The sequence below is a fragment of the Mastomys coucha genome, unplaced genomic scaffold, assembly GCF_008632895.1.
Source record: "Mastomys coucha isolate ucsf_1 unplaced genomic scaffold, UCSF_Mcou_1 pScaffold1, whole genome shotgun sequence".
In the NCBI taxonomy this organism is placed as follows: Eukaryota; Metazoa; Chordata; class Mammalia; order Rodentia; family Muridae; genus Mastomys; species Mastomys coucha.
This window is the reverse complement of record NW_022196891.1, coordinates 76270146-76289037: the sequence shown is the minus strand read 5'-3', so window position 1 is coordinate 76289037 and position 18892 is coordinate 76270146. Positions and strand designations below refer to the sequence as shown.

Below are 18892 nucleotides of genomic sequence, written 5' to 3'. Positions count from 1 at the left end.
TCTCTCTCGGTGGCAGCAGGGCTTGAACCAGGGCTGCTTCATGCTCAGCTCTTTGCCTATTTCTTTACATGGAACTAGTGTAGTCCTGCTGAGATTCGAGTGAGGTGTAAGCATTGGAATGAAGGATAACAAAGAGTGTTAAACAATGATCATCTTAGTCAATTTGAGCAACTAACCCTGAGCGGAGTTGAAGCGGAAGAGGTGGGTTTATAAACAATGCTTTCCTAACCCCAAATTACTAGGGGGCTGCCCAGGCTGACACAGGAAGTCTTTTGTAGCAAGTGGCTCACTAGAACACCGTATGAGTTAGATGTATCATTTTTATGTGTGTGGCATCAGATATGTCCATGATGGAACTTATGAGATATTTGATCTAGCTGTTGCCCTGTCCTCAGTGATCGCATCCTTCCCTTTAGTCTATTCACATCTAGCTTCGTGGCATCTAGCTTTGTGACGTCTAGCTTCGTGACGTCTAGCTTTGTGACATCTAGATTCGTGACGTCTGGCTTCGTGACGTCTAGATTCGTGACGTCTGGCTTCGTGACGTCTGGCTTCGTGACGTCTGGCTTCGTGACATCTAGATTCGTGACGTCTAGCTTTGTGACATCTAGATTCGTGACGTCTGGCTTCGTGACGTCTGGCTTCGTGACGTCTAGATTCGTGACATCTAGATTCGTGACGTCTGGCTTCGTGACGTCTAGCTTCGTGACGTCTGGCTTCGTGACATCTAGATTCGTGACATCTAGCTTTGTGACGTCTGGCTTCGTGACGTCTAGCTTCGTGACGTCTAGATTCGTGACGTCTAGCTTTGTGACATCTAGATTCGTGATGTCTGGCTTCGTGACGTCTGGCTTTGTGACGTCTGGCTTCGTGACCTAGCCCCAAGGCTGTTCTCTCCAGCAGATCAGACCATTTTGTCTTCAAAACTAGACACTTTTATGAAAAAGGATCTCTTATAATTAAGTCAGGATAGAAGTATGACCTCATACTGTCTTGAACAAACTGGATATTTATGGTTTAGCTCCTTCCTGTGATGCTCTTCAGGGCAATATGTAGTCTTTATCGTTTTGAATCTGTTAGCCCACCTGGTACATCTGACTTTTTACAGCAAAGCTCACAAAGCTGGCTCCTCTGCTTTGATTTCCTCCACCCCCATGCTTTACTTTCCTAGCTTTGGGTGATTCTTTCTTTAAAATACTATTGTATACGCTACCAAATATTGCGTTTAAGTATTAAGAAAGGCCCACTGGTCCTTACTGTAGAGTCTCCCACCTTGTGATGACCAGAGGGCAAATTTAAGGATGATGTGAGGCGGAGGTGTTTGTGCCTTTGTGCGATGGCTACTTTCTTGACAAAGACTGAATTCTGGATTGTATGCAGTATTACAAAATAAATTTTGCATCTTATAGTTCTTTTTTTTTTTTTTTGAAACTTTTGTTGGTGTTTTTTAAGATTTATTTATTATCTATTTATTATAAGTACACTGTAGCTGTCTTCAGACGCACCAGAAGAGGGCATCAGATCTCATTACAGATGGTTGTGAGCCACCATGTGGTTGCTGGGATTTGAACTCAGGACCTTTGGAAGAGCAATTAGTGCTCTTAACCGCGGAGCCATCTCACCAGCCCGCATTTTATAGTTCTATTTAGGCTGTTGAAAATAAATTAGTGCTGATGATTCTCAAAGCCGTTCTTCAAAGCCGGTTGGAATGAAAGTTGGCTTTTGTCTCCAGTGTCTTTCCCTGCTCTTGTCTTCACAGAAAAAAGCCTGGCCGGACCACAAGCGGGAGTGCAAGTGTCTTAAAAGCTGCAAGCCCAGATATCCACCCGACTCCGTGAGACTTCTGGGCAGGGTTATCGTCAAACTGGTGAGTACACATCATGAATGGTGCCTGGCTTTGATTTGACGAAAGCAGTTGCTGTTTCTGTTCATATTTAGGGCTGAGACTGCACTCATGTTAAGGTAGATGGTGGATTAAGTGTGTTAAGATAAGAAACGTTCTTATTAGCCCTTGGCTTAATGGCAGTGAGGTGAACAGTCCCTATCAATAGAGATAGTATAATCTCTTTCTTGAATAGATTCTTGAGGTAACATCTTAGCAAACTAGTGGAAACTGTGGTTCCTTTTTCCCAGGATACTGTGCATGTATGAGCGAATCTTCCTTTTTTTTTTTTTTTTTTTTTTGGTTTTTCAAGACAGGGCTTCTCTGAGTAGCCCTGGGTGTCCTAGAACTCACTCTGTAGACCAGGCTGGTCTTGAATTCAGATATCCGCCTGCCTCTGCCTCCCAAGTGCTGGGATTAAAGGCAAGTGCCACCACTACCTGGCTTCATTGTCTTTTCAAATGAGAACATAATTAGATAATAATATATTAAATTGACCATTATTTCTTCTTCTTCCTCTTCCTCTTCTTCTTTTTAAATAGAGCCAGGATTTGTGATTTCTGCAGTCCTGTCCCCTACACTACAGTGTAGTCTGGAACCCTACCCTGAAAAAGCTTCTAGATTGTTCTGAGAGGGCTGCAGCCTGAACGCTACATTATTGTAGGGCTAATTTGGTTTCTTCACTTAGTCATTGACTTTCGAACTTTTTATTTTCCTTTTTCTCCACCCCAAACTTTTATAGAGGCTTTTATAGTAGGAACTTCTTGTAAAGGAGTTTTTTATTTGGAGATAAAACTGTCTAGCTGAAATTGCAAGTTAGACTTTAAAATTGTTGCTAAGCAATTTCAAAAAAGTGCTGTAGAGACCTGGAGGCATGACTGGGTTGTGGTGGTGCCCGATGTTCAGCCTGATGATGACCTGAATTCGGTTTCTGGAACCCATCAATGGGAGGAGGGACTGACTTCTGACTATTGCCCTTTGACCTGGACACACACACACACACACACACACACACACACACACAAACACACACACTCACACACACACACACACACACACACACACACACGCGCGCGCATAAATGCTTTTAATGTTATGAAGAAAACTGATATATAAAAAATGATCTTTTAAAAATGTAATTGTAGTTGGGCGTGGTGACTCACACCTTTAATCCCAGCGCTCATGAGATGGAAGCAGGTGGACCTCTATGTGATCCAGGCTAGCCTGGTCTACAGAGTATTTTCCCGGACAGCCTGAGCTACATAGTGATGTGGTGGTATATCATATTTCAAAACAAGCAATCCAACAAAAACTTTGATCAGAATATCCGAGTGGAGGCAAAGCTGCATTGTTATCTCTTCAGGCATTGACCCTGTCTTTGGTGTTTTCTCCTTTTCCTTCGCAGATGGATGAAAAACCCTCGGAGTCAGAGAGACTTTATTCCTTTTATGATCTGGAGTCCAGTAAGTGAATTTTCATTACTATCCTAAAATTAATGCTATCAGTTATCTGCAGAACTGCCCCACCCCATTTTCTCCCATCTTTGCAGAGGTTCAGTCTAGGGCAGCTGTTCTCAACCTGTGGGGTGTAGCCATTGGAAAGCACATATTTTCCATGGTCTTAGCAACTGAGACACCCACTCAGGAGCAAAATTACAGTCATGAAGTAGCAACAAAAATATTTTATGGCTTGGTGTGGGAGTCCCCACAACATAAGGGATGGTATTAAAGGGTCTCTGCTTTTTTTTTTTTTTTTTAAGATTTATTTATTTATTATATGTACAATGTAGTCGTCTTCAGACACCCGGAAGAGGGCATCAGATCTCATTATGGATGGTTGTGAGCCACCATGTAGTTTCTGGGATTTGAACTCTTAACCACTGAGTCATCTCTGCAGCCCCGGAGGGTCTCTGCCTTAGGAAGATTGTGAACTACTGCTCTAGGACCTCACTCATGATGAGCCCTGAGTTACCTACTGAGCTGCCTTCACGAACTGCTTTTCATAACAGCTTTGCTCTTCTGTGTTTACTACATGAAACAAACATAAAGAAATGTTTTGTTTTTATAAACGACTAACACGTGATTTTTGTTTAGTAGATTCTAAGGTAGATAGGGCCACATATAGGTTTGTGAAGATCTACAATAAATAGAATAGTGTAATTGAACATGTAGACCCATCTGCATAGGGAAACTATGCTATAGGGTTGGTACTGTGAAGAATTAATAAATTTGGGAGAATGTTAGTTTTTTGAGTTTTTTTCATGTCTGTATTGTAAACACTATACACATTTTTTTTTCCCCACAAATAAATGAAACTCTGCAGGGAGTTCATAGGCCTTTCAGTGACAGGAGGTGAGCCCTTGCTTTATTTTTAGACACCTTGAGCGGAACTGTCAGCCAAGCAGTCTCTAGAATCTGACTGGATTATGTTATCCAAGTGAGGCTGATTTGAGCATTTAATGATCACTTCTAGAATGCTCCAGCTAGAATGACTCCCGTGTCAGGAGGTCTTGCTCTGGCAATGGTCACTCCAGACACCCTGCCCTGGCCTGAGGGGGCTGTATCCCAACCAAGCCTTGATGAACTTTAGATGGCTCTGTAGCTCTTCTTGTTCAAGATGGGAACAGGAACACTACTCCATGAACTCAGAAAAAGGTGTTTCGTTGAGTTAGCCAAAAACTGTTTTTGGATTGGTACAAATGCCATCCTTCATTTGCATACCATTACTTCCTTTGTTCCTGACTCACTCACCAGCAGGCTGGGCATCTGCTTTTCAAGTCAGCCAGAAGACTCCTTCCTGTGCTGACTCTGGTGATCTTTAACATTCAGCCCAGTTAGAAGCTTTTCCCTTCCCCCAAATGGGCTGAATTGGTGACACCAGGAAGAGGTGCCACCACCCGTTGAAAGGATAGCTGACGGGTGACTGGCTCAGGGCCAGAGAGTAAAAGCAGGGTGATTGTTGAAGAAGCCAAGACTCCAGAAGGCAGTGGGCAAGCGACTAGGGACCTTGGACTCTGGAAGGGTTCCTGGTGAGTTGCTACACCTTGAAAATAGAAGATTCCTGCCTCTAATGTGCCTGAGCTCTGTAACGTTGACACTGGGGTCCTGATTCTTAAGAACCGTCATACCTAGCTGATGCTGACTGCTGAGAGCTGCCATTGTGTAGAGATGTTTCATAGAGCCAAGGACTTTACTAGCCCTCTTGTGTTGGTTTGGCAGCACTGAGTCAGGGCCGTATTCCTCTGAGCTGTGTGATACATCTTCAGCTTCCAAGGTCTGGAGTCATGCACCTCCAGTTCTTCAGAACTGAAGCCTAAACTTTTGAATCTGTTAATCCAACCCCTAATCCTTTGCCATGTGAGGCTCATGATTTCCTCATGAGCAGAATGGAGTGGGGGGGGGTGGATCTCAGTTTGTCCACCTTCGTCTTCTGTTTCTTCCTACCTTTCTCCCTTCTCTCCTTGTTTGGTTTCCTTTTCACATTAAGGAAGAGTGACATAGTGAACTGTGGCAATCTAGGAAGTCCCTTAGTGTCCTCATGCCTTTAGATACTAAGGCAGGGGGTCTGGAGAGATGGCTCAGCAGTTAAGAGCATTGACTGCTCTTCCGAAGGTCCCGAGTTCAATTCCCAGCAACTACATGGTGGCTCACAACCATCTGTAATGGGATCTGATGTCCTCTTCTGGTGTGTCTGAAGACAGCTATAGTGTTCTTTCATATAATAAATAGATTAAAAAAAAAAAAGATACTAAGGAAGGTCTTGGATACAGAAGCCCTATGCTCCATGACAGTATTGGGCATTGTTCTTCCGCTCAGCTCCCATGGTGGTTACCTGTTGCCATGGAGGCCTTCAGGCGCCCCAGATGTGGGGTCAAGCACAGTCAAAGGTCTTCTTCACTAAGCTTGTAAGTGGCTCCGGTCTCAAACCAGCTAGAACTGGTAGCCTACGTTTGTTCACGCAGTTTACCTCCCATTCTGGTTGGAGATGAATGAGAGGATGATCTCAGATTTACATATCTAGGACCTTAGGTGCCAATGGTAATACATTGCTATTTACGAAACCATGGGTTAATTATTCTGTTGGACAAATAATTTGAAGAAAATATTCAAGCCTGACATGAGGAAGAGTGTTAGTTCTATTTGGTGTGTCTTTTCAAGTTTTAATAGAGAACTAATTAGTCATTTTTCTTTGTAGTACTGCTAGATAATTAACACCATTTATACTGAATTTGACTATTAACATTAGCCCCCACTCAGTAGCAAGCCATTATATTGCCTTTGGTGAAGTCTCAGATGTTATTAGTCTGATGGCTTACTCTTAGCCTTAATATGGCATGTGTAGTATAATTTAAACCAATGTTCAAGGAGGTCATATTAGCTTTAGAAAAATGTGTGGGTTTTTTTTTATAAAAATATAATTGACACATAAAGTATTTATAAAAATCCGTGGAGTCCAGGATATGTGATATAGTATATAACAGTAAAATTAAGGTAATAAGCATTCACATTTCAAAAATGTATCATTTGTATGTATTGGGAACCCTTTGAAAATTTAGTAGAAATGATTCAGCATAAGTATACAATAAGTAATGATGGTATCAGAATGTCAGACATTTATTGTGTTTTTTATGTTGGGGATATTTAGACTTCTTATTTAGTAAGGACTTAAACCTGCGTGCTGCAGAATGGCAGTACTGAGTCTTCCTAAGTCTTCCTAGCTGACTGTGTGTGGACACCCATTATCCAGCCTGCCTTCATCCCACTGCTCTGTCCTTCCTCACATCTGATGACCACTGCCCGACTTTAATGAGCTCCTCTTCTGTCCTGGTTTCAACATTAATTGTCAATTTGGCACAGCCTAGGGTCATCTGAGAGGAGCAGCTTCAAAGAGAATGGTTTAGATCTGTGTGGTCACGTCTGTGAGGGATTTTCTCTATTAGTTCACATAGGAGAGCCCAGCCCATTCCTTGAGCAAGTGGTCCCAGGCTATCTCTACAAAAGACCTCGTTAAGCATGATCCTGTGGGTGAGCCTGAGGGTGAGTCAGCGAGTAGTGTTCACCCATGGTTTCTGCCTCGAGTTCCGGCCTTCAGTTTTTGCCCAACATTCCCTCTTATGACCTAGATGTGTAAACCCGGTAAACCTTTTCTTTCCGAGTTACTTTTAGTCAGAGTGATTTTATCACAGCAACAGAAAGGAAACTAGAAAACGCTTTAAAACTTGCTAACGTGAATGAGAATGAGTGATATCATTCTGGCGCCTGGCTTATAACACCTGGGCTGTATTTTGCTGCATGTGTGTATCGTACTTCTTTATCTGTTCACTCCACCCCTTGAGTCTAGGTTTCGAGTACTGGGCATGGTGCTGCAGTGAAGTGAAGGAATAAAGTGAAAAACAGAGTTCTGGGAATGTAGAAATAAAGTTTCACAGTAAAATAAGGGGGAGCTCTTATAAGCAGCAAGCAATGTGGAAACAAAGTTTTACAGTAGCAAGCAGCAGCTTCAGCCATTTGGCTAAGTGTTTTCTGAGAAGCACTGAGAAGCTGTGTTTCAGAGATAGCCAAGGATATGCTGTAAAAACAAAGTTCTGGTGGTAAGAATGTTGAGACAGAATGACCAGGTCTTTCTGACTAAGCTAAATAAGGCCAAAACAAAAATAACTGGTGGTTGCAATGACGTTAAGGTCCACGAAAACAAGGTAATAACAATTCTTTGAAGAACCCCCCCAGCCCCTCCTGTGGTGAACTTTGAAAAAGACCATAAACTGTCACCCTGACCTTGCTGACGACAATCCCCCTACCATCTAGTTACTTAGCCCCTTCCCAGGGACTTTTCAAGGACAGGTGCAGAGCTGGATAGGAAAGTTGGCTGACTAAGCCAAGAACAGCCCCCTGAGCAAGCCAACCAATGCCTGATGAGATCCTTTGTCCTGTGTTCCACCAACCAGAGTAAACCAGCTAGCCCTGTTGCAGAAATCTGCCCTGTGTAGAGTATAAAAGGTGTGTGCTTTCTGAGTTCCGGGTATACCCACCCCCCTTGAGGGTGGGCAACCCCACGTATGTTGATCAATAAACCTCATGTTATTGCAACGATCTATTGTCAATCTGTGTTCTCCGGGTTGAGCCAAGATTACTGCAGAAGATGGACAGGCAGAGCCCTGGTTGGCACAAGGCTGCTTTGCGCAAATGACCGCATGCTGTTGTGTAGGAGTGCCTGTTTCACTGCATCTTTGCCAGAATGGACTGTTATGCATTTGGATAATAACCATTGTAACTGGAGCAAGCTCATTGATTTAGTTCCCATTTTCTGGTGATTACCACCGTGGAGTATTGTATTTGTCATGTACAGGCTCACCATTTGTTTATCTTCCTTCCTTCTTTCCGTCCTTCCTTCTTTTTTTTGAGAAGTGCCTTTTTTATCATTTCATATTGCTGTGAGTTACTTTGAGTTCTTTACATAGTCGAGATATTAGTCTATTGTGACAGATCACTTACAGATTTTCCCTCTGTTGTGCAGGCTGGCTGCTTGCCATATCACTTGTATCCCTTGTGCAGATGTGTTTTGTTGTCTGATGGGATCTTTTTTTTTTTTAAGATTTATCCATTTATTTCATGTATCAGACACACCAGAGGAGGGTGTCGGATCTCATTACAGATGATTGTGAGCCACCATGTGGTTGCTGGGAATTGAACTCAGGACCTCTAGAAGAGCAGTCAGTGCTCTTAACAGCTGAGTCATCTCTCCAGCCCTGATGGGATCTTATTTTCTAATTTCTGTTTCTCTTGATAGTATGTCGGGTCATCTCCAAAAGCTTTGTGCTTAGGCCCCTGTTCTAAATCCATTCCTTTATTTTCCTGCCTAATTGTTTTATGGTTTGGCATTAAATGTTTATGTTTTTGATACATTTTGTATTGCTCTTTTGTATGAAGGGCGATAGGGCTCCAGTTTTGTTCTTTGTATATGATTATCCACGGATATACTTTATCGAAGGCACTGTCTTTTCCTGTAATGCATATTTATGGCACCTTTGCTGGGAATCGTCTTGTTGTGAGAACATTAATTTCTGGCCTCTGTTCTGGGTTGGAGGTGGGTGTGTCTGCTGTCCTGCAGTGACCGTGATAGGCTTTTGGTGGTGACAGACAGATGCTCATCAGACGATACATTGTTGCATTTCTAGCTGGTTTGCTCCGGATTGTTTGGCTTTCTGATGGTTTCTCCTGAGTCTGTGAAGGACATCATCACTATTGGGATTGCCTTGAGTCAGTCTATGGCTTGGGGAGGTGTGAGTGTCTCAGCAACATGTATTGTTCAAACTCACAGACATGGATTGTCTCCTTTAATGTCTAATTCCCTCCCTCCCCACTCCCCTCCCTCCCCTCCTTTTTCCCTTTCTCCTCTTTAGTTTCTTCCATCAGAATCCTGTAATTGCAGAGAGCTTTCACTTCTTGGCTTCCTTCCTTCCTATATGTTTCATTTTGGGTCGCAGTTGTGACTCAGAGTGCTTTGTTTCTTTTGTGGTCAAGTTTGCTACAAATGTGTAAAAAGTCTTAGTAATATTTATGACAGTTTTGTATCCAGAAGCATTACAGAATTATTGTATCAGTCTTAGCTCTTTTCTTTTCCTTTTTTTTTTTTTTTTTTGGATTTTCCAGACAGGGTTTCTCTGTATAGCTGTGGCTGTCCTGGAACTCACTCTGTAGACCAGGCTGGCCTCGAACTCAGAAATCTGCCCGCCTCTGCCTCCCAAGTGCTGGGATTAAAGGCGAGCACCTAGAATCTTTCTCTTTAACTGAAACATAAAGAGAAGCAGCCCGGCTGCCTCCAGACCTGTCTGTGTTTGTCCTACCTGGAAATCCCTTGAGGTTGAGATTTATCAGGTCATCCATGTTTCTGTTATGGTTCACATTTTATATGGCAAATTTCAGTTGCTTAAACTTCATGTGAGCTTCCAATATCTTGTTTTCTGTCTTCTTGACCTTTCAGAGAGTGCTGTATTTACCAGTCACTTGTGACCTACTCATGAATTATTATGGGGAAAAAATCTGTTTAAATTTACTGACTTAATTAGGATTTATGATGGTAGAGTTGTGCTCCATAATGTAAAAGATCTGGCAATGTGCAGCCGATTTTGACTTATTATATCTTTAAAGCCTGTATGCATCTGTTTATTTTTTGATAGCCAATTTGATATATTTTGTGGATAAAGTTGGAGAGAATTTAACCAATTGTAATATGTTTCATGCTTTGTACTTGTCAAAAGAATAAGATTGTCAGGATAGATTGCATGTCAGGAAATATCCTGTTTAATAGCCAGCATTTGAACACCTGAGAATCATTCATGACGTTCGGTTGGTGATTATACTATTTGTTTTCTTTACAAAAAGATATTAGCAAACTCACCGAAGATAAGAAAGAGGGCCTGAGGCAACTTGCAATGACCTTTCAACATTTCATGAGAGAGGAAATCCGGGACGAGTCTCAACTGCCGCCATCTTTTGACCTTTTTGAAGCCTTTGCAAAAGTAAGTTTGAAGCTTGGTCTCCTGGCTGATGCTGTAAGTCAGTCCCTCAGCCTTTGTTTTCTTGTCATTTGCAAACGTGCCTAAGCCTCAACAGAGTATTGAGGACCACGAATGCCCCGCATCACTCCGCCTCTCTTCACAGTGCCCAGTGGTGCCTGTACAGGAAATGTCTTGATCACTTTTCTGTTTGATCAGTATTTTACTTGGAGATTATTCATTGCCAATGCTGCAGATATCCCCATCAGAGAATCTGTCCCCTTTTCTCAAAGGAACACAGCATATATATTTCACTACTTTCTTCTGAAGGATTTTGCTTTATTATTGGATTGGTTGGTTGTGTTAGCCGACTGAAACAATCTCTTGGAATCTATTCTGATTAACTGTTTTTTAAATGATTGTAAAGCACGGCGGTTTCTGACTTAAAACAAGTTAAAGAGCAGATTAGTGAAACCCTAGGTTAGTGTGAGCAAAGACATTTATTCTGTGGTCTGTAAGTGGGAGCTGGGTGTTTTCTTCTGGGAGTTCGCCTTGGTGCGGGCAGCCGTGATGCAGTGGTGTGGGATGGCATGGACCCAGGACTCAACACACTGCTCTGGTGTTGTCTTTGTCTGTTTGTTTGCAACGGTCGTCACATTTTTTTCATCGGAAGATGACCCTGCCACTTACCTTGAAATTTGTAAAACACATATTTTATAACATCCCATGCTTATTTTAAGGTCTGCTTTCAAAACTACCCATTTTATAAGAATTTAAATGTGATCATTTCGAGTGCTTGAGATTTCTTCTAGATTTTTCCCCCCAAAGTTATTTTTATTCTGTGAAGTAAACCCTATGGTTTTCTGATATTGTGACCACAGCATTATATTCTGGTTTGTCTATAATTTAAAGTTGATTTGAAATGCGGTGGCTACTCTGATTGCTTGTTTCATATATTTTTGAAAAATTACAGCCTTTAGTAGTCTTATACGTACCGTGCGCACAGCTTCTGTGGTGTTAAACACTGAAGCAGCGGCATCTGTCTTATGATGACTGGTATATCACTCCTCACGTTCATAATGTGACTGTCCTGTGGTGTCATTTTTATTGTTGACAAATCTTCTATAAAGTGAGTAGGTGCGATTAATGTTCACATAAAATAGCTTAAAATGTTAAGTTTAAAATGTGAGTCAATGCCTTATTCCTGTTGTTTATTGTTAAACATTTTTTTTTTTTGTTTTGTTTCTTGAGACAGAGTCTCTCTGTGTAGTCTTGGCTAACCGGTAACTTGCAGTGGTCCACCTGCCTTTGCCTACTGTGTGCTTGGATTGAAGGCCTGAGGCATAATTGCTTGGCTTTTTAAACCTTTATGTTTTGAAACAGGGTTTCTCTGTGTGACAGCCCTGACTCTCCTGGAACTCACTTTGTAGACCAGGCCAGCCTGGAACTCTCAGAGATCCACCTTCCCCTGCCTCCCGAGTGCTGGGATTAAAGGTGTGCACCACCACACCTGGCCTTTTTCCATGTTGTATATGAGGACTATTCTGGCATTGTGATGGAAGGTCATTTGTTTGGACAAACTGTCAATAGGAAGCTGTCTTCCTCCCCCATAGACTTGGAGTTGTGTTTGCTACCAAAGTGGAGTGTTTAGGACCGGGGGTGGGGGGGGGAGGGCTCAGGTGGAAAAGTGCTGTACACGAAAACACAAGCTCCTCACTTCCAACCCCAGCACACGCACAAAGTGGGTGCACGCTTCCAATCCTAGTGCATAAGAAATGGTGACAAGTGGGTCTGCGGGGCCACCAGTGTTGTCCAGTCAGGAAGTCCTGGGTCTCAATGAAAGAGTCTGTCTCCAAAAACCAAGGTGGGTGGTTCCCGAGGAGCGACAGGAGAATCCACACTGTGCAAATGCACGCACATGCGTGTGCACAAACAGAAGGCAACACGTATATCATTGAGATGTTGGAGAATAATTGGTCTCAGCTATGTAACTTTTTCTTAAAAGGTACGTTAGTAAAAGTCAGAGGAAAGCAGATGATTAACTTGAGGCTCCTGCGCGTCCTTGCCAAAGTGTCACTCGTGGTTGATCTTTCTGTTTATAAATTCGTCTGCAGAAGAGATCTCTCTCGGGTTCTTCCTGTCTCAGGAGGATGATCTTAATCAAGCTAATTAGTGTTCTGCAAACCACAGAGAAGAGGTTCTCCACCCAAATCTCTGTGTTTAGAGGAGCCTGTGTGTCTTTTCTAGGACAGTGGACTTGGGCAGAGGGCACCAGGCAGAGAACCTCTCCCCACTCTCCTATCCCATACCCATTTTACTCTCATTTTACAGTGAACCAGAGAGAGAAAATGGCTGCCACCCCAGCCCATGTCCTCTGGTAGGCTGCTTCGGCATGCTGTGTGCAAACTCAGTTCACAGGACTTCCGCATGTGTTTGTCTTTCTTGGTCTTTGAAATGAGGCTTTTCCTGGCCTTAGTAAAAAGATGGTGTGTTCTGTTTTGGTTTTGGTCTCTTTCTGTTTTGTATTCGTTTATGTTTTATGTCACCATTGGACTCACTAAACTTTTTGTTTGTTTGTTTGTTTGTTTTTTTCTAGACAGGGTAGCCCTGGCTGTCCTGGAACTCACCGTGTAGACCAGGCTGGCCTCAAACTCAGAAGTCCGCCTGCCTCTGCCTTCCAAGTGCTAGGATTAAAGGCTTGCCCCACCACTGCCCAGCTTTTTGTTATTGTTTTCGAAACTTTTGTTTTATCCTTGGTCTTTGTCACCAAAGGGCCGCAGGATATTTTGGTAAGAGTAAACCGTGTTTATTCAAGCTGGGCCCAGTAGAGGACCCAGTGGTTAATTCCTCAGAGCTTTCTCTTCCGGTTGCTTTAGGTGTTGAACCATCTGGGAGTTTTGGTGGGAGAATAATGTCTTTCTTCTGTTAAGTTCTTAGGATGCAGAATGTGTTTGTTTCCACAGTCTTAGTTTTTGCCCGGCAAGATTTCCTCGACACTCTAGAGACCCTATTGAGTAGTTATTTTGTGGGTCACAGTCAGGACCTCTTCCTTGTCACTTGCTGCTTAGCACCGGCACCGATTTTGCTTCTACCACCCCACATAAGCACACACCCCAACAGCAATTAGCTGTAGATCTTCAGTTTCCCCTGTGATATATATCCCAATGAATCTGTGGCTCGCTTGTAAAACTGAGTGCCATGAGTTATATCAGAACAGATTCTTTTGCCCAGGTCAGAGAGCCGAGGCCCCTCATGTGGAAATAGAAACCGACCTGAGTTTGAGAAGAGAAGACGCGCTGGCCGATTGTCCATGGTGGTCTTGGAAGGCTGGGTGTGGAGAGTGGCAGTGCTGATTGACTGCCACTGAGGCTTAGCTTAGGGACCCACTGGCCTCCGCAGGAGAAGACCGAAAAGGGCGATCTGTGCAAGAGAGGCTCAGTTGTCAGAGTTGGAACAAAAGCTGAATGTTTGCTGTTGACATAGATGCTGACTGCTGCTGAGTCTTCAGAATTCTCACCCGAGAAGAGTAGACACCTTGAGATCCAGTAGATGATGGTCAGGCTGGAGAAATCACAAAATTCTTTAACTGGGTAGTAGTGGTTTCTTTTTAAACTTAAGTTTATGTTAAGTCATGTTTAGTATATGTTCTTCATGCCATAAAACTGTAACACTTCAGGATAGGCGGCAGGCGGTGACTCCGTTTCCCAGCAGTAGAGAGAGGCAGCTGGAGGCATGAGGTGGCTGGAGCTGTCAGTGAGGAGGTTATTTATGTGTTCACCAAAGATAAGGGCCTTGTCTCCCTTTTGTCTCCTTCCATGTGAGCCCCCTCCCTCCCTTCCCCATCCCCACTCCCCACTTCCCATGCCACATATTTCTCTTCTACTTTTCTCAAGAAGTTTCTTTCTTTCTTTTCTTTTCTTTTTCTTTTTCTTTTTTTTGTTTTTTTCGAGACAGGGTTTCTCTGTATAGCCCTGGCTGTCCTGGAACTTACTCTGTAGACCAGGGTGATCTCGAACTGAGAAATCCACCTGCCTCTGCCTCCCAAGTGCTGGGACTAAAGGCGTACGCCACCACTACCCGGCTCTCATGAAGTTTCTAGTTAGGTTCTGAGGTGAATTTTTCTGGGAAGGGCAAGAGCTCTAATAAAGTCTTCAGACTGAGTCCTAAACATTTGCTCCAAAGCAAGTAAAGGAGTACTAACAATAGTTACTAACTTACCAGGTCACAAAAGTACAGACACTGAGAGGACTGATTCGTTTACTTATTCAAACATTTTTTCATTTGATTAGTTTATGTGTATGGGTCTCGCCTTCATGTAGCTAAGTACACCACATGTGTTCTGTGCCCACACAGGCCAGAAGACAGTGTCGGATCCCTTGGAACTGGAGTTACATGCAGTTGTGAGCTGCCAGGTGGGTGCTGGGAATCAAACCTGGGTTCTCTGGAAGAGTGGTACTCTTAGCTCCCAAGATGGCTCTGCAGCTCTGAGAGGACAAATTTAAAAGGAGCCCATGTGGTATAGCAGTTAAGTCATCATTTCCAAGCAAGAAGTGAATTTCTCCTCATCTGTGTAGTTGTATATGTGCATATACATATATACACATCTGTGTTTATAGGTACATAGGAATAATAATATCATCTCTTTTGTGGATAAAAATGAGGACTAACTGTAAGTTGCTTAGTAGGATATCTGGCACCCACTAGTATGTGTGCTGCTGTTGCTCTACCTCCCTGTGTTATTGGTATTTGAGTATAAAATATCAGCGTTTATGTCTCCCTGTGCTGTCATTCGGTGTGGAGCACAGGCTGCCACTGATTGTAAACCAGTGGAGCACGGCTGCTCACCGCCATGTTCAGTGCCGGTGTCTCTTGAGATGCTGCGAATTACCTGTCTCGATGAGAAGAAATTTCACAGACAGAAAATAGTATCTCTGCCCTCGTAAGCGGTTTTTGGTTTTAGTCCAGAGTTTATTGTGGCAAAAATTCACTTCTGCCTTCACTCACAGCAGCCCACCGAGTCCCGAGCGGTTTTAGGGCTTTTCTGTAGGTGTTGTGAAAAGTAGGTTATGAATGAGCTCTGTTTCCTACTTGTACCTGAAGAGGTGAAAAGAAATCACAAATGTCTTAGTTGTGATAATTTTCCGAGATGGACCACAACGTGTAATATGTCTATTTAATCATAATTATTGGAAATGTTTATGAGTAGGACAAACTAATTTCTATAAACAGCCTTTTGAGGTTTTTATTAATGCACAGTATTATTACTAACACGATAAGATCTGAGCAATGGAGTAGAAACTGAACGGGTTACACAGAATGTTCCAGAAGTAGACATTAAGTTGGAAGCGACAGAATATCAGTGACCTTCCTGACCACAGAACACATGCCTTGGCTACTGTTCCCCCAGCTCTGCAGCACCGTTAATTTCACAGTGTTGTGCCACTGGCGCAGAATTTTTTTCATTAGGAATTCCACATCTGTTCGAAAAGATGTTCCCTCCCCCTTTCCCCATCAAATAAAATAATAATTCTCCCGGTCACATTTTTATACTTTAAGGCATATGTGCCATTTTAAATATGATTTTTAATTTAATAAAATGTAATCTTTAATGCTTTTAGTTGTATTTGCAGTGTATGCTGGTCGTATAAATCTGAAGAGAGGACATTCCAAGGTCATTCCTTTTATTTTGCCGTTAGGACACTGAAATTCCATATTCTGTTTCATTGTGAGCAAACTCAATTTTTACTTTTAAAAGAGTTTGTCCTAACCAAAATCCTGTGGATTAATACGATGAGAAGATATGTTGGTTAAATATTTTGAGGGACATTAGAGATAAGGCCAAATAAAACGTGACCCAGATTATATTCAGATTCTAAGTTGCATGTAGCTGGTGTGTACTGTCAAGGCTCGGAGTGCTGGTGAACAGCCTGCTCATAATTCCAGTAGAGAGCAGACGGACAGACAGACAGACAGAAAACAAAACACGTGATGTAACCCTTTCTTTTAAGTACTTTTTCTTTTTTTTTATTTAATTCTCTGGGAGACTGCAGTAAAAAGAAAGAGTGACGCTGACTTGGGTATCTCTGAGTATCCGTCTAGGACCTTAGGTTGATTTGTGCTCTTTGTGCTGCTGTGCTGGTTTCGGGTGACTCCCGCGGCTCTACGCTGTCTAATCTGTAGGCAGACAATTACCTCTCGCTTTGAAAGGTCGCGAGTGTGCGTGCGTTTGCCACTTGATGGCTTCAAGTTCACCTCGGACGAAATTTTAGAGCCTTTTTTGTTGATGAGCTCCATTGGCTTTCACTACTGTAGCTTGCTATCAAGTAGTAAGGAGAGCAATTTTTTTTTTTTTTTGTGAATTAACAAAGTGATGGATTGTCTAATTACAAAGCTGATGTGAGGTAGCCATATTGTAACTTCGACTACATTGCTAGATGATCCTAGTGACTGATCAGATGGGCCTGGGTTCCATTAATGGAAAATATGCTGTTAAATATTTTATACCAAGAGCGAGCAGACGCGCCAGGACTGCTAACCTCCGGGCACCGGGGTGCACGGACCTATATGTTTGGCAGCGACTGCTTGAAGAGGCATTGTAGTGTGCTCAGCGCAGCTGCTGGAAGTGTTAGTTTTGGGGATTAACTTCTCGGCTGGTCTAACACAGGCAAACAGCCAAGACTTGAACTGAACAATGATCCTGGCATTCTAATTACAAAGTGGTGACAACGGTCATGATTTATATACTTTTTTTTTCTTTATTATAACAGGTTGAGTCCCCACGTAGATTCAGGAGACATTTATTCTCAAAGATGCATGTTAGCCCTTCAAGGGAAGCGAAGTTTGTGGGACACTTGGGCTTTGAAGACAAAACAAATCATTGCTTGCCTTTTAATTGATGATTTTTATATATATCACACTCTTCACTTTTAGCATTTGGTTAATATTCCTCTTCATTTGTGTGTAAATAACCTCATGGTGGCTGTGAGGTAGATCATCGTGGTTAAAGACCAGATGCCTTCTAACTGCTGAAGGTGGGAAGGATAATTAGTGAGCTCTTTATCAGCTCTTCTATTATACCTGGGCTGCCCGAGGTTAATTGCCTACCTTAGGTCTACTGCTTTGGTTAAAAGTATGGAATGACGGTTTGCCAAGCCTTTTATTTCTTCGTTCGGGTGTCTAGACTGCCACGAGTTCAGAGAGAGGAGATGCTGCTGCCATTACTGCTGCCATTGCTTGTGCCCTTTACCAACAAAGACTTGCTTCTTGGGGGCACTGTCCCACTGCAAGATAGTGAGTCCCCAGCAACTCTCTCCTGTTCTAATTGTTGGGCAAATAGAAATGGTACAGCACACTTTGGTGTCGTTTCTGTTTTGTGGATGTTACTTTAATAAAATATTTACAAGTAGTGATTCAGTCGATAAGGATATGCTAGGCAGAAGGCCATCTTTAATACCATGGCAAAATTCATGAAGTTTACTAAATTAGTTGTCAAGTCAGCATGGTTGACAGCCTGTGATTTCAGAAAGTGAAAACTTGCCGTATTAATTACTCCGGCCTTTCTCTAAGAGCACACGTATATGACCATCGTGGCACCTTGAAGGCAGACTTTTACATGTGAGAAGAGATCAACTGTGCTCGGTCCCTGAAGCAGTTTTTCAAAAAATTAATTGTTTTAAATTGGAAAAAAAATTCCCAATTTATCATTGGAATTTATTTATTTATTTATGTATTTATTTGTTATTTTTGCTTCAACTTCTTGATTCTCCTGTGCCAGATTCCCAAGTACTGGGATTACAGGTGTGTACCAGCATATCCAGCCATCCTGATATTTCAAAATCTGTAGACCTCACGCAGTGACAAAGCAAGCTTCATCCACACCCAATGTGACCTCGCGGGGAGTCAGCTTGATTTTGCTATCGATGCCTAAAGCCTGGGCCATGTGTTCGGGAAGGCCATATCTGTGCACTAACGAAGCTCTGTTCGTGAACACAGAGCACCAGGCCCCATCTCTTTGGATGTTCCCTGGAATGGTCTTTTGTTAATTTTCCCCGGTAAACTTTAAAACCAAACAGGCGCAGTTTTGGTTTACAGGCTGTGTCAAAGCAGATGGTGGGCCGGATTCGCCCTGGGGGCCATTATTTGGTAAACGGAGAATCTTTTTTGTAAGCCAGAAGATATTCTGCACATAGTAGGGAACAGAGAGTACTGTCAGAAAACTTCTGAATGTACAAAAAAGAGGGAGGGTGGTAAGAAATGTTTTACTTTCCCCAACCAGCCTTTAGTTCTGTTGTTTTTTGTTTCTCATACTATTTATCAGCAAATTATATGGATATAATAGCTAGTTTTTGCATTCATTTTTAATTAAGATAATTTAATCCAGTAACTTTAAAAAGTCTTTCAACTCAATAATATAAAAAATAAGCCCTGCCGTTATGCTAAGGAGAGAAAGAAAATTGTCAAGTAGAGAAAACATATACTTATGCATCTTTAATGTATTTTAAATATATCTTGTTTTT

At 42.4% G+C, this 18892-nt stretch overlaps 1 protein-coding gene across 1 annotated transcript in view; it reads left to right on the top strand.

Moving 5' to 3' along the window:
* The window catches only part of Smyd3 (SET and MYND domain containing 3), a 585040-nt gene that overhangs the window by 109736 nt on the left and 456412 nt on the right, over positions 1-18892 (top strand). The window contains exons 3-5 of the mRNA XM_031390983.1: positions 1760-1867; positions 3288-3345; positions 10264-10400. Of these exons, the coding sequence (XP_031246843.1) occupies positions 1760-1867; positions 3288-3345; positions 10264-10400 (303 nt within the window). The remainder of the gene's footprint in view (positions 1-1759; positions 1868-3287; positions 3346-10263; positions 10401-18892) is intronic.